General features: G+C 35.4%; 6 protein-coding genes across 7 annotated transcripts; 2 read left to right on the plus strand and 4 right to left on the minus strand.

The window, feature by feature from the left end:
* Window positions 1-3,832: 3,832 nt before the first annotated feature.
* On the minus strand, window positions 3,833-5,487 carry LOC106339777 (dof zinc finger protein DOF2.4). 2 transcript variants are annotated; one of them, XM_013778649.1, is made up of 3 exons: window positions 5,259-5,487; window positions 4,570-5,077; window positions 3,833-4,506 (listed from the first exon to the last, which is right to left on the minus strand). In XM_013778649.1, the coding sequence occupies exons 1-3, from the start codon at window positions 5,307-5,309 to the stop codon at window positions 4,151-4,153; spliced, it is 915 nt and encodes a 304-aa protein (XP_013634103.1). In that variant the 5' UTR covers window positions 5,310-5,487; the 3' UTR covers window positions 3,833-4,150. The 2 variants fall into 2 exon arrangements, with proteins under 2 accessions (XP_013634103.1, XP_013634102.1); XM_013778648.1 differs by having other exon boundaries at window positions 3,833-5,077.
* A 7,274-nt stretch (window positions 5,488-12,761) lies between these two features.
* On the minus strand, window positions 12,762-14,795 carry LOC106337272 (xylosyltransferase 1). Its single transcript, XM_013776358.1, has 4 exons — window positions 14,188-14,795; window positions 13,640-13,715; window positions 13,420-13,535; window positions 12,762-13,353 (listed from the first exon to the last, which is right to left on the minus strand). The coding sequence occupies exons 1-4, from the start codon at window positions 14,684-14,686 to the stop codon at window positions 12,893-12,895; spliced, it is 1,152 nt and encodes a 383-aa protein (XP_013631812.1). The 5' UTR covers window positions 14,687-14,795; the 3' UTR covers window positions 12,762-12,892.
* Window positions 14,796-15,411: 616 nt separating this feature from the next.
* Window positions 15,412-17,439, plus strand: LOC106342226. The gene is made up of 2 exons (XM_013781095.1): window positions 15,412-15,636; window positions 15,718-17,439. Exon 2 carries the CDS (start codon window positions 15,794-15,796, stop codon window positions 17,273-17,275), a length of 1,482 nt encoding a protein of 493 aa, XP_013636549.1. The 5' UTR covers window positions 15,412-15,636; window positions 15,718-15,793; the 3' UTR covers window positions 17,276-17,439.
* A 125-nt stretch (window positions 17,440-17,564) lies between these two features.
* On the minus strand, window positions 17,565-19,845 carry LOC106342227 (origin of replication complex subunit 2). Its single transcript, XM_013781096.1, has 6 exons — window positions 19,718-19,845; window positions 19,270-19,441; window positions 19,084-19,190; window positions 18,733-18,865; window positions 18,362-18,650; window positions 17,565-18,097 (listed from the first exon to the last, which is right to left on the minus strand). Exons 2-6 carry the CDS (start codon window positions 19,399-19,401, stop codon window positions 17,670-17,672), a joined length of 1,089 nt encoding a protein of 362 aa, XP_013636550.1. The 5' UTR covers window positions 19,402-19,441; window positions 19,718-19,845; the 3' UTR covers window positions 17,565-17,669.
* A 304-nt stretch (window positions 19,846-20,149) lies between these two features.
* Window positions 20,150-20,682, plus strand: LOC106337050 (histone H4). Its single transcript, XM_013776068.1, has one exon. The coding sequence runs from the start codon at window positions 20,240-20,242 to the stop codon at window positions 20,549-20,551; it is 312 nt and encodes a 103-aa protein (XP_013631522.1). The 5' UTR covers window positions 20,150-20,239; the 3' UTR covers window positions 20,552-20,682.
* Window positions 20,683-21,479: 797 nt separating this feature from the next.
* On the minus strand, window positions 21,480-22,394 carry LOC106337970. Its single transcript, XM_013777054.1, has 2 exons — window positions 22,246-22,394; window positions 21,480-21,768 (listed from the first exon to the last, which is right to left on the minus strand). The coding sequence occupies exons 1-2, from the start codon at window positions 22,392-22,394 to the stop codon at window positions 21,513-21,515; spliced, it is 405 nt and encodes a 134-aa protein (XP_013632508.1). The 3' UTR covers window positions 21,480-21,512.
* Between the last annotated feature and the right edge of the window lie 2,991 nt (window positions 22,395-25,385).

The raw sequence follows: 25,385 nt of genomic DNA on the forward strand, positions 1-25,385 counted from the left end.
GAAAGATCTTGGAAAACAAAGTTTTGTTTGGAATTACAGTTTGAGTACATTAACAATGAAATCCTTGTGCATCAAATAGGATATACAGAAAAGGGTACTCAAGAGATTTAATATGGACTAGTCTCACTCATTATCTAGTACATGGGCGTGAGATCACTTGTTTTGGAAACTGATCCATTCAGTCCAAAGGTGGACGATAAAGAAGTCCATTTAGTCCTGAGATAGACAATGCAGAAGTCTTGTTTTAGATACTGATCTGTTTGGTCCATAAGAAGGACGATGAAGAAGCCTTTGATTTTGGTTTATTTTATACTAACCAGCCCAAAGAGGGGTTATTTGGTTTTGTTGATTTGTTTTCAGACAGGTTATGTTTTACACATGGTGGTACACGCATATCACAGCAACATCATCCAAGATTTCGTGTGTGTGTATTTGAGGTCGATGACTCAATATGTTCGATCAGATTGTGGCATGGCCGATGGTAAAGAAGAACCAACTATCATGTTCGAGGACGAAGCATATTCTGCCCAAGATCTTCATCACCCACAGATGGCAGAAAATTGGAGAGGTCCAAGGGACCTTCAGTAATGTCCAAATCAGGGGGAGTAATGTGTGTTGTACTCTTTTTCCTTCACCATGGTTTTGTCCCAATTGGGTTTTTCTGATAAGGTTTTAATGAGACAACATTAAAGCACATTACAAGCTCTAAATGGTTATGTCATCCAAGAGGGAGTGTTATGAACCCGATTGTGGATGGTTCATAACCAAGAGATTATGATTTGTAATCTTTCCATTTATCTATGACGGTGTAATCTCTTATATAAGGAACCTCTATGTTATGAATAAAGATAGATTTTTCCATTACTTTTATAACAAGACCCTATTAAAAAAAAAAATGATGAAAAGGTGGGAACCCTGTGCTCTTGCACCTTGGGCACTACCCCAAAGCCGACATTGAGTATAACCTTGTCTAGACCGTCAGAAAATAATTTTAATCTTATAGGAGAAAGGTTAATCGGTTCCAGTATGTGATTTTGTCCAGATCAAACCATAGCATGGTTTGATTATGGTTTGATCCTACCTACTAGTCCTATACAGGCCGGGTCAAAATCAAGCCATCTTTTGTAAGGTCTCAAATATTGGCTTGATGTGGTCTGAATTAAGCCTTTTATATTTGATTCCTACATTCTCTTGTACGGTTGTACCACATTTTCTATAGCTAGATGTTAATGTTGTCCTTATGAATAATTGAAAATATTGTAATTGTCTTGTAAGAAATGCAACTGGATTTGTTTTATTAGTATCAATGAAGTTCGAAATATTATTTGGATAGACATGTTTTTATCAGATGTTTAAGTACTTTTAGGAACCAATATAACATCTCTACTCTTTTTATGTCTTATCTTCAGTCTCGATTTATCAGTGGGCTGTCTCATCTAGTGTTGGATTGATTAGTTCACTTACGTTGGCCAAAATGGACGTGATTATGTACGTACCTCTAAGTCATGCGGTTAGTTAATGACCAAGATCTTGAGTTTAAATAACACACCTCATTATTTGATCTAGGAGGGCCCTTGGGACCTAGTGCAGGTGTTAAGATATTAAGAAACAGTAAAGCAAGAGCATGTTTCAGAAGATTGATAAATTTCTTATAAAACAGGCACCTTTGCCATCGAACAATTTCAACTCATGCTTTTTTAATATAACTATACAAATTCCAAAATTATGCTTTTGTTTTGGGGGAATGTTTTTATAAAGAAAGTATTGATTAAAAAAAAATTGTATCTGTGAAAAAACAAATTTTAATATTATATATAAATGTTTCTTTGTTATATACATGCTGTAAAGTGAAGGCTGATGTATCCAAAGTACACAAATATGCTGGTCGTCGTCTATATATGCTAGACCTGCACATATGCACAGAGTTACATACATTATAAGGTGACAAAATTTAGCTTGGATTTCTGAGCCCCATGCTACAATTCTTCTGTTGAGGATTCCTCATATTATCATATATAGTACCCCTGCCTTACAAGTTACACTATCCTATTACCTATATATCTTGATTTAACGTTCCTTTACATTTCTTTTATTTTATGAACAATTTGAAATTATTTTAATTTCATTCTAGTGGAAAACTGGCTAACTATCAGTTAATTCAAATTGTGATGATGTCAATATGATAACTAGTGAAAACAGGCAACTTTGAATACTATGGTGATGATTATGTTTAGTACTATTTGAATAAAAATAACTCGACTATTAGGAGATCGGACAGGTTTTTATGATGTGGCATAGCTTTATAGGTTTGAATGTGCTTTATTCCATATTGGTGAGCAGACATTGGTACTTGCAAAAGCCGAACAATTAATCATCTAATTTTGATTCCTTTCTTTCATTGTGAACCAATCCCTCCTCTTTTAGGTCCCAAAACAAAATACCAATGGTTGTTATAACTATATTTTTTTGGTAAACTTGTTATAACTATTTATATCTTGTTTAGATTGTTAAAAGAAAATGAATGTTTTCCTTTATAATGTTTCATATTCGAATTTACTCTCAATTGACAAAAGAAAATCTTGTTTAAATTTATAAATTCAATTAATAAGATAAAGGATGACAAAAAAAAAGAAGAAGATAAAGTTAAGTGTGTGAAAACTTTTTTTGTTAAATTATCTTCTTTTAACGTTTACGTATTACCGTTTATAACGTAAAAATTGATGTAAAAAAGTAGCCAGTAATCTCCGGTAAATGGGACAATGGAAGAAGAGGGAAGAAACTCCAATAATGACCAAATCAGCAGAGGCTTGAGAATGACCTCTTCTAACACTTAACAGTGAAAAATGGAAGACGAGGTCCACACAAACTGACAAAAAAGCAAATCTGTCGCCTAGTGAGCGTTCCAAAGCGCGTCAAATTGTCATTCTTAAGATTAAAATTCTCGTCCCGACATTGATTCTCTGCTTCTGTCCTTCTCAAATGTTTCATAGTCACATGTAAGAAAATACAGCCGTCATCTCAATTCTAAAGAAATCTTTTGAACAGAAAAATTTGAATTCTATATCACAAACGTTTAAAAACATAAAAATTAGAAATGTTATATTCTTAGTGTGGTTCATTAAAATGTTTATGTGAGACATTAAAACATCCATAGGCACGTCTATTGTTCCTTTCTAAAGATCTTTCCGCCAAACCTCACCTTGCCTATCAAGCCTACGTCTTCAGATTTGGTTCCTAAAACCTTTCTCTTCATTCACATGACAAGTCTCTCACTGGCAATTTGCGTGGTTCAAGTGCTCTCTTTTCACAGAATTTCATCTAACAGATTACTTGGTGACTTTCGTTTTTACAAAAAAATATTCTTACTTTTATATTTAAATAAAAATTCCAAACAAACAGAGGTCGACCTGGAGATGTACTATTAGCTATGGTGAGAACCTTCAGAATCAAGTCCTAGTGATACTTTCAAGACAATTTGTGGCGAAATTAAGCTCTATCTAATATATATCATAATTAATGAAAAGAGGTTGATTAGCTCGTTAAAGATTCATATTTCGTTTATCTTTTCGGTCAATTTTCTTTCAGTTCTATATTTTATTCAAATTCGAGAGTAAAGAGGAGATCAACTCAGGAAGAGACCTTGAGACCAAAATAGTGTTTTATTTTTGGCTGTTCGGTTGAGAACAATGTAGTTTACTATTTAATTAAACATAATTGACTGGCTTGTAAGGAAGCCCGGTAAAGAGAAATTATTGATCAATGTAAAATTTAATAATTAATAAGCAATAAGGTTTAGAACAATATATAATATTTAGACTATACTAGTGAGAAATAAAACTAGCTCATTCAACATATCATGACTTTAATACGATTGACAAATACATAGATATCCATCTAAGACATTAAGATAGTAGTAATCAAACTCAAAATGTAACAAAGGAAGTGCTGATACAGCATAGGAACAGTCTCAGACACACCTAATAACTTAAGCTACGTACCTAGAACCATATATAGAGAACAGGGAAGTCGTAAACACCATAAACTAAATAAAAAACGTAAAACAAGATAAAATAAACCTAATAATCAGTAACTAGGGGTTTTCATCAATAAGTACCCTCTAGTTTCTTCTTCTTTTTGTTGTTGGTTGAACTCAACGAGAAGAGCCGAACGTAGAAAGATCAGTCCAGGAAGAGCAATTACCATTGACATTAACCCATTTGTAAGGATTATTATCTTCAACTTTAACTGAAGAAAACTGCGACGCCAAAGCAGATGAGATCGACGCAGAAGTTATCCTCGGTGACTCACAAGGGTAAAACCCATTTGAAGATGGATTAGGATTAGAGTCCTCCAAGTTTCCACCTCCCAAAATCTGCGGCTGCTGATGATGCGACGCCGTTCTCCACTCATCAACACAGCTCATAAGAGACCCACCAGTATTTCCCATGTGGATTGATCTCAAGTCTTGACTCAATCCTCCATAGTTCAACAAGCTCATGTTGTTGTCTGTTTTTGTATTATCTGTGAGATCTCCTAGATGATGATTATAACTAGGATTCATTAGCCTACCTGGAGACAAAATCTGGCTCAAGATATTCTCATGGGTTCCTCCATAGTTCGAGGAGAGAATCGCGCTGATGGTGGATGCATTCCCTGAGGCAGCGGAGGAGAAGCTTGTGTTGTTGCTAGTGGCGGTGCTGCTATTGTTATTGCTGCTGCTTTTAGTTCGCCTGTTTCTCCGGCAGCCACCACCGACGGGGACGTTGCGGAGGGCACCGCCACGTGTCCAGTATCTCCGGCAGGTTTTGCAGAAGTGGCGTGGCTGAGTGAGGCTGTAGTTGTTGAAGTAGCAGAACTTGGTGTTGGTGGATTCGCATCTTGGACATTTTAGTGCTGCTTCGGGCATGGCTACGTTTGCTTGTCTTGCTCTGTCCACCATCGATCCTGGTCGGATCGAGCCGCTGCCTCCGCTACCGTTAGACAGCGGCTGGGATTGTGGCTGCAGCTGAGGAGGAAGACCATGACCTCCAGTTGCTGAGGCTCCTGCGCCTCCCTGATTATAATTGCTCGGAGGAGCCTAAAATAATTTAAACAAATGTGAAAAAAGAAATAAGGAATTATTGAAAGTGAACAATAATATTCAAGAACATGCTAAGCAAGAAGAGTTTGATTCCCAAATTTTAGCATGTAATTACTAAGCAATTTTTTTTTGTCTCATATATAAGAAGTTTGTATATATGGAATTGTAAAGAACTTACTTGTTGCCAGTTGGATGAATCAAGATAAGCTTGGATGGAGGAGAAAACCATGGTTATACTCTCTCTTTTGATTTTATTCTTCAAAATTCTTAAAGTAAAGTTATATTCTTCTCTTTTTTTTTCTTGGTGGGTGATATTGGAACTAGATCTACTAGAGGAATCAGATCGAAGGAAAAAAACACAAAGAGAATGAAGGGAAAGAAGGGAAAGAGGAGGAGGTTGAGTGTGAGAATGAAGATGGCTAAAATTAAAAGTGGGTACGAACCTTTATATATATTTATGTCCATATATATATATATGCATATGCTTATACAATATTTTGTGTGGGGGTATACGAAAATAATTGTTATTTATGTAATTATTAGGGTTTGTGTTCCATATGGGGTGGGACTGACATGATTCTTTTTGTTTTCTTGCTTTAGTTAGGGTTTAAATTTATTATCAATAGTTTCATACACAAATATATATTAGTACATTTGCTTTTAACTTTTTTTGCCTTGTGATGGTCATCGCAGATATATAACTCGTTATTGTTTGACTAATGTTTAATTGTCATGTTATAAATAGAAGTATATTCTTGATATATGATTTCTATAGAGTACAAAATCAACTCTGATGCCCATAGAAAATAACTAAAAAAATATTTTGCTTTTGTTATTAACTAGAAACCCATTCAAAGACAATGATGTAATCTAATTGGATGCTGTCCCTATGTAAAATTGTAAAGTTAACCCTTGTCCCTTAAAATAATGACTACAAGGTGTTTTTTGGTACAGATTGATCAATTTAAAGAATGAAGTATCTCTCGGTAAGAGTGATTACATAGTTGATTTCTGTCTAGATTGATCTGAGTAGAATATATGGAGTGAATTTAGGAGACAAAGGTGTTATGTAGACCGAACTTCGAGGTGTTACATAATGATTGTTAATAGGATCGTTGATCATATAATGATTTAGTATAATTATTTGAAAACAGGAAAGAAGATCAAAGAGATTGAAATTAGGAAAAGTGAGTGGAATGGGTGCTTTGGTCATTGGAAGACAGTCGAAGCATCGTGACCGGTCCATCATGTTCCCTCTTGCTTTGCTTTTTTTTCTCTGCATGGCAATATCTCTCTCGTAGATGTGATTGATCTTCACGCTCCCTCGAACAGCGTGACTCTTACTCTCTCCATCTCCCTATACATTGAAGTTTGGACCTTCGGTTCATTTCCCAAGGCTTCTTTTCCAAGTTTAACTTAGCATTCTGCATAATATTCCTCACAAACTTTGATATATTTCATCTTACTCCGTTTCAAAATGATCTATGTTTTAGAAATTTTTTTTTCTAAAACATACATATTTTATATTTTCAACTAGGTGTTTTGCCCGCACATGCATGCATAATCATCTTACGAATACTTATTATTTTATGTCTTATTAATCTAAAAATCGGCATAATAAAATTCTAATTGGTGAACATGCCGAAGGAAAAAAATTATGGTGAATTCTTTGTTCCTAAAAATTTGTACTAGTTATGTTGAAATTTTAGTTAAATTATTGAAAAGTAGATCCCACTTTTTTCTTCTAAATTCCCCATGGAAGAATGAATTTATAAGAAACAATTTCCCTATGCAATTTTGATAAGGAACAAATTGAACAAAAATTTATATTTTTTATTTTTTCATTTCCTCGAATGAAATTTTATTTTTTATTTTTTTTCATTTTTTTCATTCTTCTAGTGATCACCAATTGAAACTATAGTGTTTCACGGATTAAACTGATTTAAAGTAAAAGCAAGAAAATTTATTTTGAACTCAGTCACAAGTTAAGTTATTATTTATTATTTTAAATAGATAAATCAAACATCAAATTATTTATATATGTCAAAAAACGTTTATCAAACTATGTACTTATTATTGTGTTAAGAATTTTAAAACACTCATATATTAGAAATAGTTTAGAAAATATCTTTAAATAAATATTTTTGTTTGACTAATATTTAATTATAATTTTTTTATATCTTAGTTTTTTACATTTATAATAAAAAATATTGTTTTCAGATAGCAACACAATATATATATAAGAATTTTCTTAATTTTTAAATATATTTTCACAATTTTATTATATTAGTTTATAATTAATTATTTAATATAACATATAAATTTAATATTATTAAAATAAAATACGTGTTTTATTATATATAAAATTCATTACGGGTTTTGTGAAAATTAATAAATACTCAGTTAAGAACTAATAATAAATCAATGACCTATATAAAAGCTTAAAACCTAATAAAATATGAGAAATAAGAAAATAAGAATTTTAATATAACATATAGATTTCAATATTATTAAATCAAAATTAGTTTTTAATTATATATAAAATTCATTACGAAATTTTTTTAAAACTAATAAATTAGTGATTCAGGTAAAAATTATTAATAAATCAATGACTAAGCTAAAACCTAATAAAAACATGATAAATAAACAAAATTGACTAAAATCATGGAAAACATGACAAATAAGCAAAATAAAAATAATTATATATCTAATTACATACTTTATAGTTATAGTATTTAAATTAATAAATTATGGACTCAGCTAAAAACTATTAATAAATTAATGACTTAGCTTAAACCTAATTAAAAGTTGACAAATAAGCAAAATTACCTAAAATCATAGAAATCATGAAAAATAAATTAAATCACTTCATAAATAATAGTATAGATGCATGTAATAATGATAAATTGTGAACTTCGAAGATATTAATTGTGTTTACTGAACTTTGATTGGTTAAAAATTATGGAAAATAGCTAATCACAGAAAACAATGTATTTATAGTCAAGAGTTTACGTATTTTCTTAATATGTGTGAAAACTCCAAAACATACATTATTTTGAAATAGAATGAGTATTTTATTTATAACTGTTTTGTCATTTTGCACCAATCTGAGCTTATGTGTAACAAAGCAACTATTTTGGGTTATATACCAATTTGAACTATATATCACAAATAAAGCCATTTTGGTTAAACCAATTTGATAGACTGTAAAATAGACAAATATGCGCTGATTTTAGGTAAAACAGAAAAAGACGAATAGTTCAATAAATGGCTTTTGTTTTGTAGTCACAATTTTCTTCTACTACTATTTTGTGATTTTGCAGCTTAATCATTTTGAGACTAGGTAATAACCCGCGCCTTGCGCGGAGTTATACGGGATAAGAGATATATTTGTTTTAAACTAAAGATATAACATAGTTTTTAGTCATTATACAAACTACATATGTAATTTAAAAAAAAACTATAGAAACGTTATTGTAAATAAAAAGCACCTAAATTAATTTAATGTTGTATACTTATAGGGAAATTCTCTCAAATAGCCATTTTTTAAGTTTTTGTCACAAAATAACCCTTAAAAAAGAAAAAGACCAAAATAGTCTTTTTTGTTTTGAAATTTTTAATTTTTATTTTTTTAAATTTGAAATTTTATCCTCAAAATCCCACCTTTTAATTATAAACCCTAAGTCTACATTAGTTAACACTAGGGTAAAAATACATTTTTACTTTTTAATAAAACTTATTTTGGTCATTTTATTCATTGAAAGCTATTTTGTGATAAAAACTTAAAAAATGTTATCCTAGGAAATTTCTCATACTTTAAGGTTAGTATATGAATACCTTGTGTAGTTTTAGAAGGTGTTAAATGATTAAACATGATTATTTGAATCACTGATACAATGGACAATAACTAAAAATTGATTAGTCATTACACAAAACCTGAAACAATATTCCCACTTCATATAACCATGTTTCAAAATTATAGTTGAAAAAAGATCTACAATTAAAAAAATTGTTATGGAGATTATAGTAAGCTAATTTATATATACATATAAAAGGTATTTTGCGGCACTTGCTTGTCCCTCACATAGGTTTCTTATATAATGGGAAATTGAGAATAATGAGATGGGATTAGACTCCTTCGATAAGATCCACATGAATGATTGAGTGAAAAGTTGCTGAGAAAGTTAGTAATTCCTTCTGCTAAGAATGGTTCAAATTGATGAATCAAATCCTTTTCCACCGTCGCGTGTATCATATCACCATGTTATAACGAAGATGAACTCAACGTTAGTTGGGCCAAATAAATCAAACACCAAAACACTAAAACCTAACTATTTACTATTTGTTCAATCATTTATTGATGGAAACATATACTCAGCTAAAAACTATTAATAAATTAATGACTTAGCTTAAACCTAATTAAAAGTTGACAAATAAGCAAAATTACCTAAAATCATAGAAATCATGAAAAATAAATTAAATCACTTCATAAATAATAGTATAGATGCATGTAATAATGATAAATTGTGAACTTCGAAGATATTAATTGTGTTTACTGAACTTTGATTGGTTAAAAATTATGGAAAATAGCTAATCACAGAAAACAATGTATTTATAGTCAAGAGTTTACGTATTTTCTTAATATGTGTGAAAACTCCAAAACATACATTATTTTGAAATAGAATGAGTATTTTATTTATAACTGTTTTGTCATTTTGCACCAATCTGAGCTTATGTGTAACAAAGCAACTATTTTGGGTTATATACCAATTTGAACTATATATCACAAATAAAGCCATTTTGGTTAAACCAATTTGATAGACTGTAAAATAGACAAATATGCGCTGATTTTAGGTAAAACAGAAAAAGACGAATAGTTCAATAAATGGCTTTTGTTTTGTAGTCACAATTTTCTTCTACTACTATTTTGTGATTTTGCAGCTTAATCATTTTGAGACTAGGTAATAACCCGCGCCTTGCGCGGAGTTATACGGGATAAGAGATATATTTGTTTTAAACTAAAGATATAACATAGTTTTTAGTCATTATACAAACTACATATGTAATTTAAAAAAAAACTATAGAAACGTTATTGTAAATAAAAAACACCTAAATTAATTTAATGTTGTATACTTATAGGGAAATTCTCTCAAATAGCCATTTTTTAAGTTTTTGTCACAAAATAACCCTTAAAAAAGAAAAAGACCAAAATAGTCTTTTTTGTTTTGAAATTTTTAATTTTTATTTTTTTAAATTTGAAATTTTATCCTCAAAATCCCACCTTTTAATTATAAACCCTAAGTCTACATTAGTTAACCCTAGGGTAAAAATACATTTTTACTTTTTAATAAAACTTATTTTGGTCATTTTATTCATTGAAAGCTATTTTGTGATAAAAACTTAAAAAATGTTATCCTAGGAAATTTCTCATACTTTAAGGTTAGTATATGAATACCTTGTGTAGTTTTAGAAGGTGTTAAATGATTAAACATGATTATTTGAATCACTGATACAATGGACAATAACTAAAAATTGATTAGTCATTACACAAAACCTGAAACAATATTCCCACTTCATATAACCATGTTTCAAAATTATAGTTGAAAAAAGATCTACAATTAAAAAAATTGGTATGGAGATTATAGTGAGATTATAGTAAGCTAATTTATATATACATATAAAAGGTATTTTGCGGCACTTGCTTGTCCCTCACATAGGTTTCTTATATAATGGGAAATTGAGAATAATGAGATGGGATTAGACTCCTTCGATAAGATCCACATGAATGATTGAGTGAAAAGTTGCTGAGAAAGTTAGTAATTCCTTCTGCTAAGAATGGTTCAAATTGATGAATCAAATCCTTTTCCACCGTCGCGTGTATCATATCACCATGTTATAACGAAGATGAACTCAACGTTAGTTGGGCCAAATAAATCAAACACCAAAACACTAAAACGTAACTATTTACTATTTGTTCAATCATTTATTGATGGAAACATATAATCCAACCATATATTATGAACAACACAATATATATGTTTATCATACAAATCACTCATGTTGGTATCTAATAAAACCATTAGAACTTGAATACTATTTCATTGGCGTTAGATTTTAACCTTGATTTTCCACATAAACTTTTAAGTCGAAAACAAAGTTAAAATTTGCCATTTGCTAAGCTAGACTCAGAGAGAAAACTAAGAAACATGTGCTGGTGTGCTAGTATGACTGAATAAAGTCGGTATACGTTTATTATATAGCTATATGGTGGTATTTATAAAAAGGAAATACATGGGTGATTTCAGAAATATAGAAGGTTTAAATTACCTCAGTTTTGACGTATAGAAAGTAGGGTATAAAGTTTTAATACCATATATATAACGATTTTAAAATCATTAAATGTGTATATACTTCTTTCCAAAACATTCCGTTCACAACTTAATTTGCGTTATTTATACATTTGAAACTTTCCAAAAGAATTACAACTACAAAAAATCTCACATTTAAAATCGTTCATAGCAAGTAACTTATTTTGCTTCTCGGACACGCACAATATATACAATATAACTTTGTAATAATGAGCTTAGGGCACAGTTAGGAAAATAAGGAAATTCATCTTAATTTTTCAAACTATGATTTTTTTAGATAGATTATTCACAAATGTAGTAAACCAGTCCAAATAGTAAACCAAACCGAATTTTTTTTGGGATTTAATTCATGTAATCTCGGTTGTCTCTATTCAATATGTTCAGTTCAACCATTGATATAATATTCAAGCTTTTTGAAAATTGACCATGGAGAATTGTCCATGTTTATGTCTCCAATCATTGGTTGATCATAAATCTAGTGAGTTCTAACATCTTTTTAGCATAATGTAATTTATATCTTATATATATGATTCACAAACATAGTAAACGAAATATAGGTATATATTTATTTCTAGTACAATCAGTATAGTGCACTGCCACGATGAAGTAGGAGCGTTTTAATTTTAAACTATACATTATACTAGTCAATTTATCAACAATGATTGAGTCGGTTTGCATAAAATTATAAACCGAGAACCATATAAATGCGAGGTGGTCGTCTATTTATTGTCCACTAAACTCCCCTACGCCCGTAACAAATGATATAGTAAATTATTTGGATGGCATATATTTTAATATTCCTAGTAAGTTGAGGGTAGTTTAATATTTGGTGTGAGAGAAGCTATGGAATTGACACATCAGTAATGACAATTTTGTTAATCACCCATGAGAGCAAGGTTATTTATTAACAATGTTCCTCGAATAATAAGAAAGAGATGTGTAACAAACAAAAGACAATGATAAAATAGAATGGCTTAGAATTTAGAGTTACACTGACAAATAACTTAAATGCATGGCTTTGATTTTGTAATCTCAGAATCACAATAGCATCGTTATGCAGTTCAACGATTTTTACCAATGCAGTTTTTCAGCAATCATTCTGCAAGTTTACAATACTTTTATTTTATTTATCTCCGCATATTTGATTTTCTATATTTTGTCATTTAGCAGCTAAACAAAACTAATCAGGTAAAAACATTTGATAATTCGATTGTAAGTTGATGCGATTAACCATATATAAGTAAATATTTAAATATCTGTATTTTGTCATTTTGCAGCTAAACAAAGGTAATCTGGTAAAGACAATTTGATTATATGTTGATGAGATTGACCATATATAAGTAAATACTACAAATATATTACAAAGGCCAAAGAAACTTCACATGAAAAATCAATGATTGGAAGAATAAAATCAACAACCAAGAGAAAATAGAAAACAAGAAAACTATTTACATTGCTTAGCCCTGAAATTCTCATGATCAAGAAGCTTAACCATGAGCTTCTCAAGCCTCTTCCAAGCCACCGTTGGTTTAACAACCTCCCGAGTTTTCAACCCCAATCCACCGTCCGTTTGACCAAGCAGCTCGGCGTCGATCTTATCGAGTACGAGATCATCCTCTCGAAACTCCCTTGCAAATGGCGCCCCGCTTTGGAACATGTCATGAAAATCCTCAACCGTTAGATTCAAGGCACGCTGCTGCAGAACAGTATCCCAGTGCGTGTAATGCAAGTCGTGGTTAACAGTTGTGTTCTGATAGTCTTTGTTGTTGCACACAACTGTCTGAAAATAGCCTTCTGATGACAAAAGGAAGTTGGTGTAGTACATTAATAGTGTTCTTGGGAGGTTGTCCCATCCCCAGATGCAGAACTCGAGGAATGGTCTTGTTAGAGCTACACTTGTTGACCCTATTAGAAAAGAATCATACACTTAGAATAAGAATGAACATGAAATGAGAGGAAGTGTTTCTTTACCCATGAAAAGTTTGAAGGAAGCAGGCAAAGATCTTCGTTCTTTAGCCCAAAAGACACCAGATTTCTTGGAATGGTAAAAGCCAGGATCGATGATGATAGGTCTTGCTCTTTGGCTCCTGCAAAAATTTACAGTTAGAGCTGTTAACGCAAGAAGCGTGACACAAATGTTAAAACAGAGAACATTCCAGGTAGGTATACGTAATATTATTAGCATCCTCACTCTTTCCAGCCGATGTTGCTTGTGTGCTCAATGAAGTTCAGGTAACGAGGCAAGTATGAGAAGATATGCAATATATCTGAAACCGACAAAAAGAACCAAAAGTACAATAAGTCGAAGCCAAGACAAAACATTTCAGACACACTCTTATGTTTTACGCTAAAGTCTAGTTATACACTGAAGCCAGTTAAACATATCTACATCACATGTCTAATGTTTTACCTAATTCTTGTCTACAAGAGATTAAAAGGACAATCCAAAGCATAAAATTCAATATAGTCTACAAGAGAACCAACCACACCATAATATGAGATTCATAAACCAATAAAACCGGTTCAAGCCAACGCACATGAGCCGATCAAGTACATAAACAGAATCCTAAGCTAATATTCATTTGATGCTGGATAACAAAACACCAATTCTATACAATTCAACATTGTCTAAAAGAGAACCAACCACACATCATAAACAAAATTCACGAACCAATAAAACCGGTTCAAGCCAATTAAATTACAATAAAACCGGTTTAAGAATTGAGGTAAAAGCTGTACCATCTTGAGGCATGAGAGGATAATCAGAGGAACTGAGATTAATAAACCAATCCCAATCCTCAGCCTTCTTCAACAGAATCGCAACACCATGGAGCGTGCTAGCTAACATAGTCGGACCTTTCTCCGTAACCAAGTCGGCCAAACCCATCACCATAACGTTCTTCATCTTCTCCTTCTCCGACCTCACGTACTTGGCAAGATCCATCCTTTCTTCGTCGGAGGCTTGAAGGTCGAGATGGAGAAGATAGTAGTTTCGAGGATGGTGTATCGCTCTGAGGAGGCGTTTCACACGTTTCGCATCTCCTTTCGTGCCCGTTACCAAGTACGCTAGCTTGGGGATGCTGGGTTTCCCGGTTAGGATTCGGTTTGGGGGTGAACCGGATGGTTTTCGGGAGGTTAGTGTTAAACCCAGAAGGAACAAGAGGATGACAAAGAACAGTGAGATCGCTGGGCGAGAGAAAGAGCAAGAGCGAGGAGAAGAAATGTGAGATCTTTTCATGATCGTGAGTTTACGATTCTCCGGGACATTAGAAGTCAGATCTGAGCTCGACGGTGGTGGAGAGATGGGAAAGCCGGGAAGAAGACGAAAGTTATGGTGTTTTAATTATTTAAAAAACGTTTGTCATGGTTAAACGATGTCGTTTTAATTGGAAGACATGAATGAATTTCAACCGAACGATTATAATGGGATCGTCATACACCGTTGGATGTGCTTGCTTACGGAGTTACGAAGCAACAGAAGAAATGTTACATCAAATAAATTGACATAAATTGTTTAGAGTCACAATAAATATTCAAAAATCATAAATAAATCACAAAAAATTAAAAAAATAAAAGAAAAATTTCAAACTAAACTAAGCTAGAAGCAGCAGGTAGACCGTGACGCCAATTGTCATCTCTATTGGTTGCCGAAACTCGGCGTTTTCCGCCACCGGTGCGATTCTCTCATTACCAGACCGGATTATTTCCGACAAGTAAGACATGTTATCATCACATAATGAAACAAAAAAAATCTTTATTTGGTGGTTGTCGTCACTTGTCGGTGCCACCCAAATCTTCGGGTTTGGGTCGTATGTTAATGGGCCAGTAAATTGAGCTTTCAGGTTTATTAAAGACTAAGCCCGCAGAATATGAGGCTTAGGCCACATGCATTACGACCTTGTCTTAACGCGCAAAAAAAAAAGAATCTATTTAACGGTGTGTAAACAGACGGCCAATAAATAAATAAACATTAAACGTCACCGTTAAGTAACGGCAGAACCTTTCCACGGTTTCATCCAGGGCAGGCGTTTCCTCTCTCTCTAGACCAAAAAAAAAGAGGAACAAGAAGAAGAAGAAGAAAACTTAGATTTGTCGTTGTGTCTGGTCAATACACAAAAGAGAGTAATTGATGATGACGACGATACCCTCTTAGCTTCTTCTGCTTCTGGTGCTTATCTTCACAAAAGGGTTTACTCTCTCTCTCTCTCTCCTGTGTCCTTATCTATTAGACAAAGACTTAATCCGATCTCTGTAATAATTCACTGTTAGGAGTTTCAAAGTTCACACCTTTAAGATAAAGGAGGCGTCTTTTTTAAGAGAAGATCGTTATTGGAGATGAGGGTCAATGGTAGATTCCTGGTTTAACGTCTTATCCATGGAGAATCATCACCCTTCGACTCTGTTATCAATGGATTCAAGTGCTTCTTCTCACGAGGAGCTTGATTTGGAGATGAACAACAACCGCCAATCTCTCCTCTCCGGCCCTCCCGACATCAACCTACCTCTCTCCGCCGAGCGCAGCCCTCCTCCTCAGCCGTGGAATTTAGATTCCTGCGACATTCTCGATGTCGGGTTAGGCTCGCAAGCCTACGAGACCGAGAATTACATGAGCGTCGTCCCCAAAGTCGGTCGGAAATGCGCTAAGCGTGTGGACAGCGTCTGGGGAGCTTGGTTCTTCTTCAGCTTCTACTTCAAGCCCGCTTTGAACGACAAGTCAAAGGCCAAGATCGTCCGCGACAGCAACGGGCTGTCGGGTTTCGACAAGACGGATCTGAAGCTCGACGTGTTTTTAGTCCAGCACGACATGGAGAACATGTACATGTGGGTGTTCAAGGAGAGGCCCGAGAATGCTCTCGGGAAGATGCAGCTTAGGAGTTACATGAACGGGCACTCGAGACAAGGGGACCGTTTGTTTCCGTTTAGCGTTGAGAAAGGGTTCGTGAGGTCTCATAGGATGCAGAGGAAGCATTATAGAGGGTTGTCGAATCCGCAGTGTGTTCATGGGATTGAGCTTGTTCCTTCGCCGAACCTCGCTTGTCTCGATGAGGAAGAGAGGAAGAGATGGATGGAGCTTACGGGTAGGGACTTGAACTTCGCGATCCCGCCTGAAGCTAGCGACTTTGGTTCGTGGAGGAACCTTCCGAACACTGACTTTGAGCTTGAGAGGCATCCGCCTGCGTTGAAGAACAACAACTCTAAGAAGCTACTCAATGGTTCGGGTCTCAATCTTTCGACTCAGCCATCGAATGGTGAAGGAACGGATCTGTCTCCCTCTAGCCACAAGAAGAGGAAAGACATGTTCTCAAATGGGATCAATGAAGAAGAGTCTTGCTTACCTCCTGCTATAGAAGTTCACCACAATGAGCTACCAAACTGGTCTAACGAGTTTAGCGGTGCCATGAAAAACGTTCACGGACCTGTTACAGCTGCAAAGACCATATACGAAGACGAGGAAGGCTACTTGATCATAATCACGCTTCCTTTTGTGGATTTGAACAGCGTGAAAGTCTCGTGGAGGAACACTCTCACGCACGGTATCATCAAAGTCTCGTGCGTCAGCACGTCGCGCGTGCCTTTCATCAAGAGACATGACAGAACGTTTAAGCTGACTGATCCAGCTTCGGAGCATTGCCCACCAGGAGAGTTTGTGAGAGAGGTAGCGTTATCGACTCGTATCCCTGAAGATGCGAATATTGAAGCGTATTACGATGGGCCTGGTTCGGTTCTTGAGATACTTGTCCCGAAACTTAGAGCTGGTCCGGAAGAGCATGAGGTGAGGGTGTGTCTGCGCCCACATCTTGGAGGAAATGATCTTATGTTGACATAAAAAAAAGAGAGAGGACGTTCTGTTACATGTTTCTCGTATGTAGAAGCTTATAGGAGTCGTCATATATCTCATTGATGTTTGCCATTTGATATATATAGACGTTTTTCACTGTTTTAACGAGATTATTCACCATATTGCAAGCTTGTGTAGGCTGTGTTTTTGAATCAACCCTAGCCGTAGATTGAAGTTGGGTTTTTGTCATACGCCTGAACATTTTGGGCATCCGTTCGGTTTATTTCAGATTTTTGTTGTACCCGAACGCCCATGCCTAGTATGGACTAGGCATGGATTTTGAGTGCTGATTATAACTTTCAATCAAATGTGTAACACATTACACTCATTCGTTCAAGCAAAAAGATGAATCATACCACAGAGAATTTGATACAACTGAGGCTTACTGACTGAGATCAAGCAAGAGCTGTCGGAGTGCATCCGAAGAGAGAGGTATGTTCAAACACTCTTGTCCATCGGAGTTTCTCTTGGTCTTAACCAGCTCATGATCTTTAAACTCCGTGAGATGAGAGTTGAGAGTCACTTGACTGCTCACAAAGAAGCGTTCACGTGAGGCTGAATACAGATCTTCAGTGGGCATGCCATCTTCATCCGGGTGAGAAAGCTGGTAGTCAGCGAGAATCTTGAAGACGTTCTGAGCGTTTGGTGTTAGACTCTGTAACACAATGGCCGCTGTTTTGGCGGTTTGGGCTGTGCTTCCTTGTGCAAGAACCAAGGGGAAAAATACGCCTTCTACCTTGTATGGTGCAAATGTTGGAACGTGGTGCCATAGCCAGTTAAACTGTTTGTGCACCATTTTCTTTTCCCACACTGCAAATGAGTACAAGAAACATCATCTCAGGACAAAGAAGTGGTACATAAGGGACTCAGGGCCGGCCCTGAAAGTTTAGAGGCCCAAGACCATTTAGTCAAGACTTCAAAAATTTGGGGGCCTAAAAAAATGTTTTTTACAAATTGGGGGCCTATTTACATATAAAGATTTTCAAAAATTTTGGGGGCCCAAGGCGAATGTTTCATTGGGCTTGGCCCAGGGCCAGCCCTGAAGAGACTAGAGAGATGGAGAATAACGCTTACATAAGAGAGCGTTGACATGGTCGATGGAGGCAATAATGCGTATGTGCGAGCAGGAAGCAAGCTGGGCGAGAGTTTGCTGTGATTCAGGATCTCTTAGAGCAGGGCCGTCAATGTTGTGAACAACAACGCATATGAAGCAGTCTTTGTCTTCGGACTGTGAGCCATATAGAAAGGAAAGTATATCATCAACGGAGCGTGGAGGGAATGCTTCTTGACCTTTAGACAAGCTCCCAGAACTCCTTCTACTTTTCAACTGCTCAGACAGAAGTTCAGCTATTGCTAAAAGAACCTGAATTTGCAAACCATAGATGACTTGTAAAACCATTTTCTTTACAGCAAGATATTCTACATCCAAAATGACCAAAGAGTACCTGTTTTAGATTTACTGAAGGAAGGTAGCCATTGATGACAACAACGGAATACTCAGTCAAAGAAGATGAAGCAAAGTCTTCAAGCAAACCTTTTTTAGATCCAAAGCCGTACATAAGAAGGCCAAAGCCGCACCTGGGATCAGCAAAATGAAATGAGAACACACAACAGCATGGTGACTCTGATGGAACATAGGAGAAGATCAAAGAGTAGGAGCGATCAATGTCTTTAACAATTACAGAAGCACCAAAACTCGTTGTATCTTTCTAAACAGATTCTACCATGTTTGATATTCTGGTTCTAACCTCTCTATCTAAGATCAATGTTTTCTAGGAAAGCAAGAGACTTCTCACCTGAGTTCAAAGACCCACTTCGGGTACATAGTCTTGTAATCATTCAAAAGCTCAGTAATCTCTTTCTCATGCTTTGTTTCAATATTAAACGCTGTTTCTCTAAGCTCCTGAGACACAATCAACTTGTCAAAGGAAAGCAATGTTTCACATTAAACATATATTACGGAGACAAAAACCCAAAATCACCTGTTCATCAACGAGATTAATATCAGAGAGCTTGCGCGCTGACCGCTTGCTTGACCCACCCAACTCTTTAGCCAGAAAGTAGTTTCTTGAGAACCCAAATTCATCTTCCTCTATGTTGTCTATGTCCTCCATTGTAGTAAAGAAACAATGAAAACCTTAACTCAAGAGTCTCCTGAGACAACAAACATCAGAACATATTACTGATATTTTCTATAACAATTAAGTTCTGAAATAACAAACTAAAGTTCTGATTTTTAAAGAGACCTTTGTCTTATTTACCCAAACATATAACTTCACTTGAACACTCTTATAATCAAAATTAACCAAACATACCCAAATTAAATTAGCATCGCGACATGTGATCGAATGGGTCAATACAACTTCATCATCACTGGAACTATGCTGATAACAAATGAGATCAGACGCATTCAACAGAACGTGAATTTACCTTCACAGGATCGTGAATTCGAGTGTGCCCTAAGTGAATTGATGAAGTTAGGAGGATTCAAGTCGGTGAGACTCCGACGAGAAGATGGAAGCACCCGGCGGCGAATTAGTATATGCCCTACGATTGATAAAAGATGCAGTTTTTTTATTTTCCCGCGCCTTTTTCTTCATCTTCCCGGTTAAAGTATAACGACGCCGTTTTAGTAATATAAAATCTACGGTTCACAGGCTCTCAATACACGTATCACACGGATAACATGAAATCCAACGGTTCTTATCATATGTCACATATGCAAGCCAATAAATGAAAATCACGCGGATCGGTATTAACAACCGTAGATTAAAATCCAATCCAACGGATCATATCTTCCCCGAGAAACGTAAAACAGAAAACACAAAGTTGTATGCTCCTATATAACCATCTCATCACCCTCTCAGATCTACACATCGCACTCTCCTACACACGTGTGAGAAACAACTTTCTTTTTTTCTCTGATTTTAAAACCTTTTCGAGGAAAAGAAAATGTCTGGGAGAGGAAAGGGAGGAAAGGGATTGGGAAAGGGAGGAGCCAAGAGGCACAGGAAGGTCCTCCGAGACAACATCCAGGGGATTACCAAGCCGGCGATTCGTCGTTTAGCGAGAAGAGGCGGTGTGAAGCGTATCAGCGGTTTGATCTACGAGGAGACTCGCGGCGTTCTCAAGATCTTCCTCGAGAATGTGATCCGTGACGCTGTGACTTACACTGAGCACGCGAGGAGGAAGACTGTGACGGCGATGGATGTTGTGTACGCGTTGAAGAGGCAGGGGAGGACTCTGTACGGGTTCGGCGGCTGAGGGGATTGAATTAGGGTTTTGTAAATCGCGTCTGGGTTGTTTTTAGGCCTTGTTAAGGCCTTTAAGCTGTTGTGATGGTTTCGTTTCGAATGTTTCGATGATTTGAATTGAATGAAAACGCTTTTATTACATCTCCGGTCTCTTTAGAGTTTGATTAGCTAATCATTTAGAACAGATTAAACAACTTTTGTCTTCATCAACTGGCTATCACGTTTCCGGTTCGAATCTTGGCTAGAACCCGACACGTTTTTCATTAATTATTGAAATGTTCAAAAAAAAAAAATTAGCTACGAATTTTCCTTGCATTTCAATTATAAGCATTAGTAATCTGTGTATAACCTATGTTTGAAATTTGTTTTCGATATGTTTATACGTTCGAAATGAGGCCAATTTGATATTAATGGATACAAATGTGAGGCTCAATGGCTAATTGCGAACTTCTGTATAGTTGCAATCTGGGCTTTATATCATAGTAGTGGTCAAAGGCATTTTATCACAAGTTCGTATTTTGGGCTTCGCTTATTTTGGCCCGTCTGTTGTATGTCTGGGCCCATATAACTGGATAGGTTTAGAATTTTACTTACCATACCCTTATGAGCTATGTTCCATGGAAACTCCGTTGAAGTTCCGTTTCGTTTCATGTTTCGGAATCGGAAACTTACGGAAATGCATTGGAAACTCTTTTCTTAAAGTTTTCAGTTTGGAAATTTAATGGAAACTTGCGTTTATATTTTGGAAACTCGCGATTCTGTTTTGGAAACGTTTAAGAAATTTTTTTTTTTTAGAACAATTTCTATAAATAATAATAAATATAAGAATTAGTTTGTTATTTTAATAAATTAGAACAATTTCTTCATGTTGTGAAAGGAACTAGAGCACTTACAAGTTTATACATTTATCAACAAGAAACAAGATTGCTCCGCAAAAAGCAGAAGATTTGGTATTTGACTATTTGTGCACACTAATCTTCGTCTTCTATCCAGAAGAAGTCTTGCATACAAGGATGGTCCCAATCATATGTGGGACGTTGGAGGTGATCAATGCCTCCTTGGGCATCACCATCTTGAGGCAGATTCTTCATATCAAACCCCAACCTTTGCAAGTGAGTTTGTTGCTCTACTTCTCTTCTCTGTCTTGCTATCTCCCTCTCAAGTGCTTTAATGTCTTCAACTCTTGGAACTAGGTTTGTTGGACCTCTGCTCTTTGTGTTTATACACCTGAAATGTAAAGGGAGAAGAACAAAGAGAAGCAATAACACAATTAAATAAAAATTTACTTAGTCTCAAGCAAATGACTAAATCCCAATGTCACAATCAACTTAGAATTTGGCAACGGCACCAATTTGATGCAGGGAGTTTCAAGGCTCCTAATCAAATGTTGTAGAATAAAGGATGTCAAACCAGTTCTAAGTGATTCTAAAGCAAAGGGAATGCAAGACCATGCTTAATCTAAGTGCTATCAATTGGTGAGATGATTTTTGAACTAGAATACTACTAAAATGCAATAAAGGACAAAGTTTTCTTTCTTCTTATTTTAAAAAGTCTAAAATGCCCTTAAAAAATGTCTAAAATCGACTAAGTAAAAGACGCGACTCGGGTAGAAATCACGGGCGACAACCCGAGTTGGTCACCCCGCGTTGGACGTCGAGCAGCTCCAACTTCACGCGTGCGGGTACGGCTCCCCGCGTCTCTCACCCCGAGTCGAGACGTCGCGACTTCTTCTTCTTCGTAGCTCCCCACGTCTCTTGACCCTGAGTTGAGACGTCGACGCTTCTTCCTCTTCGTGCGTGCGGGTTCACGATCTCGCGTTGCTCGTCCCCGCGTGGAAGCTCTGGAATCGCCATCGGGAGTCGTCGCATCAGTCTCCGCGTGGTCGTGTCGTCTCTTCGCCGCCATCGGAATCGAGCTTCACTGTCTCGGAGCTTCAACGCGACCAAGCTTCTTCGTCATTTCTCGTCATCGGCTTCTCCACCACGGGATCTCTGGTCCAAGTCATCTCCGCGTCGTGGCCGTGCTCTTCCTCGCTGTAGTAAGCTCTCTGTCGTGTTCTCAGCCTCAGCCGTCAACGGAATCGCCAGTGCTTCAGTCGCAGGTGAAAGCTCGAGGAGCAGAAATGGTGGAATTTGGGGGTTTTGCACATCTGGCCCTTGACGTTTCAGACAATTACAATTTGACCCCAAAACTATCAAAAGAGCAGAAAGGTCCACCCGAATCAACCCCAAAGTTTCCAATCGTGCGATTTAGCCCAGGCTAATATTGCACAATTTGCAACCTTGGTCCCTGGATTCTTGTTAACATCACAGTGGGCCCAAAACTTCCAAAATGTGCAATTTAACCCTTGAATTTTGCCCCAAACTTCCAAATGAGCATTCCAACCCCTATGATATGCAAATGAGTATGCAAATGCAACACAAAGACCTAAATGCAACCTAAAATGATCATAATAAGCTAAAAGATGAATCTAAAAATTATTAAAATCATGAGATATCACTTTCTCTTGATGAATCTGAGTTGGAAGAGGTCATGTTTGATGGAGCTAATGAAAATGAGGCTGAAGATAATGTTATTGGTCTTTGACTTTCTGTTATGATTTTTATTTTAGTTAAACTATTTGATATTTAAGTAATGGGTTTTATTACTTTGAATTTTTTATATGACTTTGATGTTTAATGATGATTTATTTTATTTTCGTATGATTAAATAGAATGGCTATTTACTTATTTGTATTATAAAATATTATAAACATAATCAAATGAATGCACACGTTAATCAATTATATATATACGTTTTTAAAACGTTTCCAAAGCAAATAAAAACACAGAAACGTTTCGAAACGTTTTGTTTCCGCGTATCCGTTTCCATGCAACCTATCTTATGAGTGTGATATGATTGGAAAACGGAGAAAAAAAAAAGTGGAGAAGAGTGAAAAACAAAATGAGAAAAGCGGAGAAAAGTAGAGTAACGGAAAAGGTAGAAAATATGTCAGAATCGATTTTACTACAAAGGACTCAACACACTTCTAAAATATTTTTGTATATGCGTGTCATGTTTTTACTAGTTTAATTTTAGTAGTTTATTAAATAATTAAATTTTAGACACATAACTATGTTTCCAATCAGGGCTGGCTCAGTTTAAAATTGGGCCATGAACCAAAATATTTTGTTGGAGTTTTATGTATAATATTAAACTTTATGACCTATTTTACAAAATTTTCAAAAATTCAGGGCCCTAAATGCTAAAAGAAATTTGATGAAGAAAAGTGGGACCCTGCGCAAATGCGCCGTTCGCACACCCTCTAAGCCGGTACTGTTTCCAATGGTGAGAGACTCACAACCACTAATGATACTCTTAATGTATGATTTTCGCTCTTTCAATAGTAAGAAGAGTAAATATTAAAAATTAATATTTCATCTGATTAATGAAATATAAGTTAAATATGGGATGAATGTTATTTTCGCTGAAAATTTTTCCCTGTTGAAACAATACAGTCAAAGCCTATGTCCCGCCAAAGTTAGGGTTTCAGCTGCTTCACCTCAAACATTGTAGTGAAAACACACACACTCTTCTTCCTAGAGGAGGTTTGTTTTGTTGTCTTTGATTAGTACCTTAGAAGGACTATTAGTAACATCTATTATTATTGGTTATAGATTTTTTAAAAATCTTTGTTCCTTAAAGCTCATCTTTAAATAGTGTTAAATAGTTTTAATATAGATACTCATTTGTTTTCTTTTTAACTTTGAATATTTTCTTAGTTATAATATTATGTTGCCAATGAACTAATTAACTATATATTTTAGTATCCCCTGAAAGTGAGAGCCATGTTCGAATTACAAACAACGCACGGCTCTCTTTAGTTTTTAGTTTAACTATTTCCTACATGCCCTTTTCTGCCATAATCAATTTTGTTTTGTTGTTTGTGATATTTCAGTTTCGACATGTTGCCATCAAAAGCCATGAGTGCTTAAAATATACATATGTAGTGGCTAGAGCAAATTCATTCCATTCTAATGGAGCATTTAGACGCCAATAAGCTTTCACATTAATGTTTTAATCACTAGTTGGTAGGGTTTGAGTCGATGATAGGATTTCTTTAGTCCCCTTGGTCAGCTCAGTCTTGTGGTCATGTGTAGACATTCTAGGTGGGGTAGATTTGTAAATGTTCTATGTACCATGAGTCGTATATACAAGATAAATGATTATGATCAGGTTTCAGGAATCATGACCTACGTTACGCCAAACAGATAAGGATCATGATCGACACACCCACAGATGACTATGATTTTTGAATTTTTTCAATTTTTGTGGATTTTCTATGCAAATAATTATTCACAATGCAATGCATGAAACTTAATGACAAGTAGACAAAACAAAACACAATGTGAGATAGTACACTCTTCCCCAAACTTACTTCACACAGTCTCTTGTGTGAGAATAAACTCAAAGGAGAGATCTAAGGAAAATACATAAACATGATAACTAAGTATTTACAAAGGTAGAATGCAATTACTTGAAGTTGGCCGTCATAAGAGAAGGGAAATGAGGAGGGAGGACTTGTTGTCACCTTGGAATTTTCGACATGACCTTTGGGAATTTTTCAGAATTTCCCCAAACTTGTCCCTAAACTTATTCAAACACACTAAAGCAAGAAAAAAGATATATAAAGATATATACAAAGGATACCATGGGACTTCCTCCCAAGTGAGCTTGTTTTAAGTCTCTAGCTTGACTTTCCTTCCAATTGGCTAATGAAGAGGAGGATCTCTCCCACCTTCAAGAGTGATGGTGAGGACTTGAGAGAGAAGCTCTTGAAGCTTGATTGGATCATCTTGGAGCTG

The sequence above is a fragment of the Brassica oleracea genome, chromosome C4 (genome assembly GCF_000695525.1).
Source record: "Brassica oleracea var. oleracea cultivar TO1000 chromosome C4, BOL, whole genome shotgun sequence".
NCBI classification, from domain to species: Eukaryota; Viridiplantae; Streptophyta; class Magnoliopsida; order Brassicales; family Brassicaceae; genus Brassica; species Brassica oleracea.

Coding starts and splice junctions, on each gene's coding strand:
- LOC106339777 (XM_013778648.1), bottom strand. CDS start 5,309: ATGGTTTTCTCCTCCATCCAAGCTTATCTTGATTCATCCAACTGGCAA. Junction 5,078..5,258: donor ATTCATCCAACTGGCAACAA/GTAAGTTCTTTA, acceptor AAATTATTTTAG/GCTCCTCCGAGCAATTATAA.
- LOC106342226 (XM_013781095.1), top strand. CDS start 15,794: ATGGTAGATTCCTGGTTTAACGTCTTATCCATGGAGAATCATCACCCT.
- LOC106337970 (XM_013777054.1), bottom strand. CDS start 22,394: ATGGCGATTCCAGAGCTTCCACGCGGGGACGAGCAACGCGAGATCGTG. Junction 21,769..22,245: donor TCGCGACGTCTCGACTCGGG/GTGAGAGACGCG, acceptor TTTACATTTCAG/GTGTATAAACACAAAGAGCA.
- LOC106342227 (XM_013781096.1), bottom strand. CDS start 19,401: ATGGAGGACATAGACAACATAGAGGAAGATGAATTTGGGTTCTCAAGA. Junction 19,191..19,269: donor TTAATCTCGTTGATGAACAG/GTGATTTTGGGT, acceptor ATTGTGTCTCAG/GAGCTTAGAGAAACAGCGTT. Junction 18,098..18,361: donor CCATGTCAACGCTCTCTTAT/GTAAGCGTTATT, acceptor ACTCATTTGCAG/TGTGGGAAAAGAAAATGGTG.
- LOC106337272 (XM_013776358.1), bottom strand. CDS start 14,686: ATGAAAAGATCTCACATTTCTTCTCCTCGCTCTTGCTCTTTCTCTCGC. Junction 13,536..13,639: donor AGCAACATCGGCTGGAAAGA/GTGAGGATGCTA, acceptor AAATTTTTGCAG/GAGCCAAAGAGCAAGACCTA. Junction 13,354..13,419: donor TTCCTTCAAACTTTTCATGG/GTAAAGAAACAC, acceptor CTTTTCTAATAG/GGTCAACAAGTGTAGCTCTA.
- LOC106337050 (XM_013776068.1), top strand. CDS start 20,240: ATGTCTGGGAGAGGAAAGGGAGGAAAGGGATTGGGAAAGGGAGGAGCC.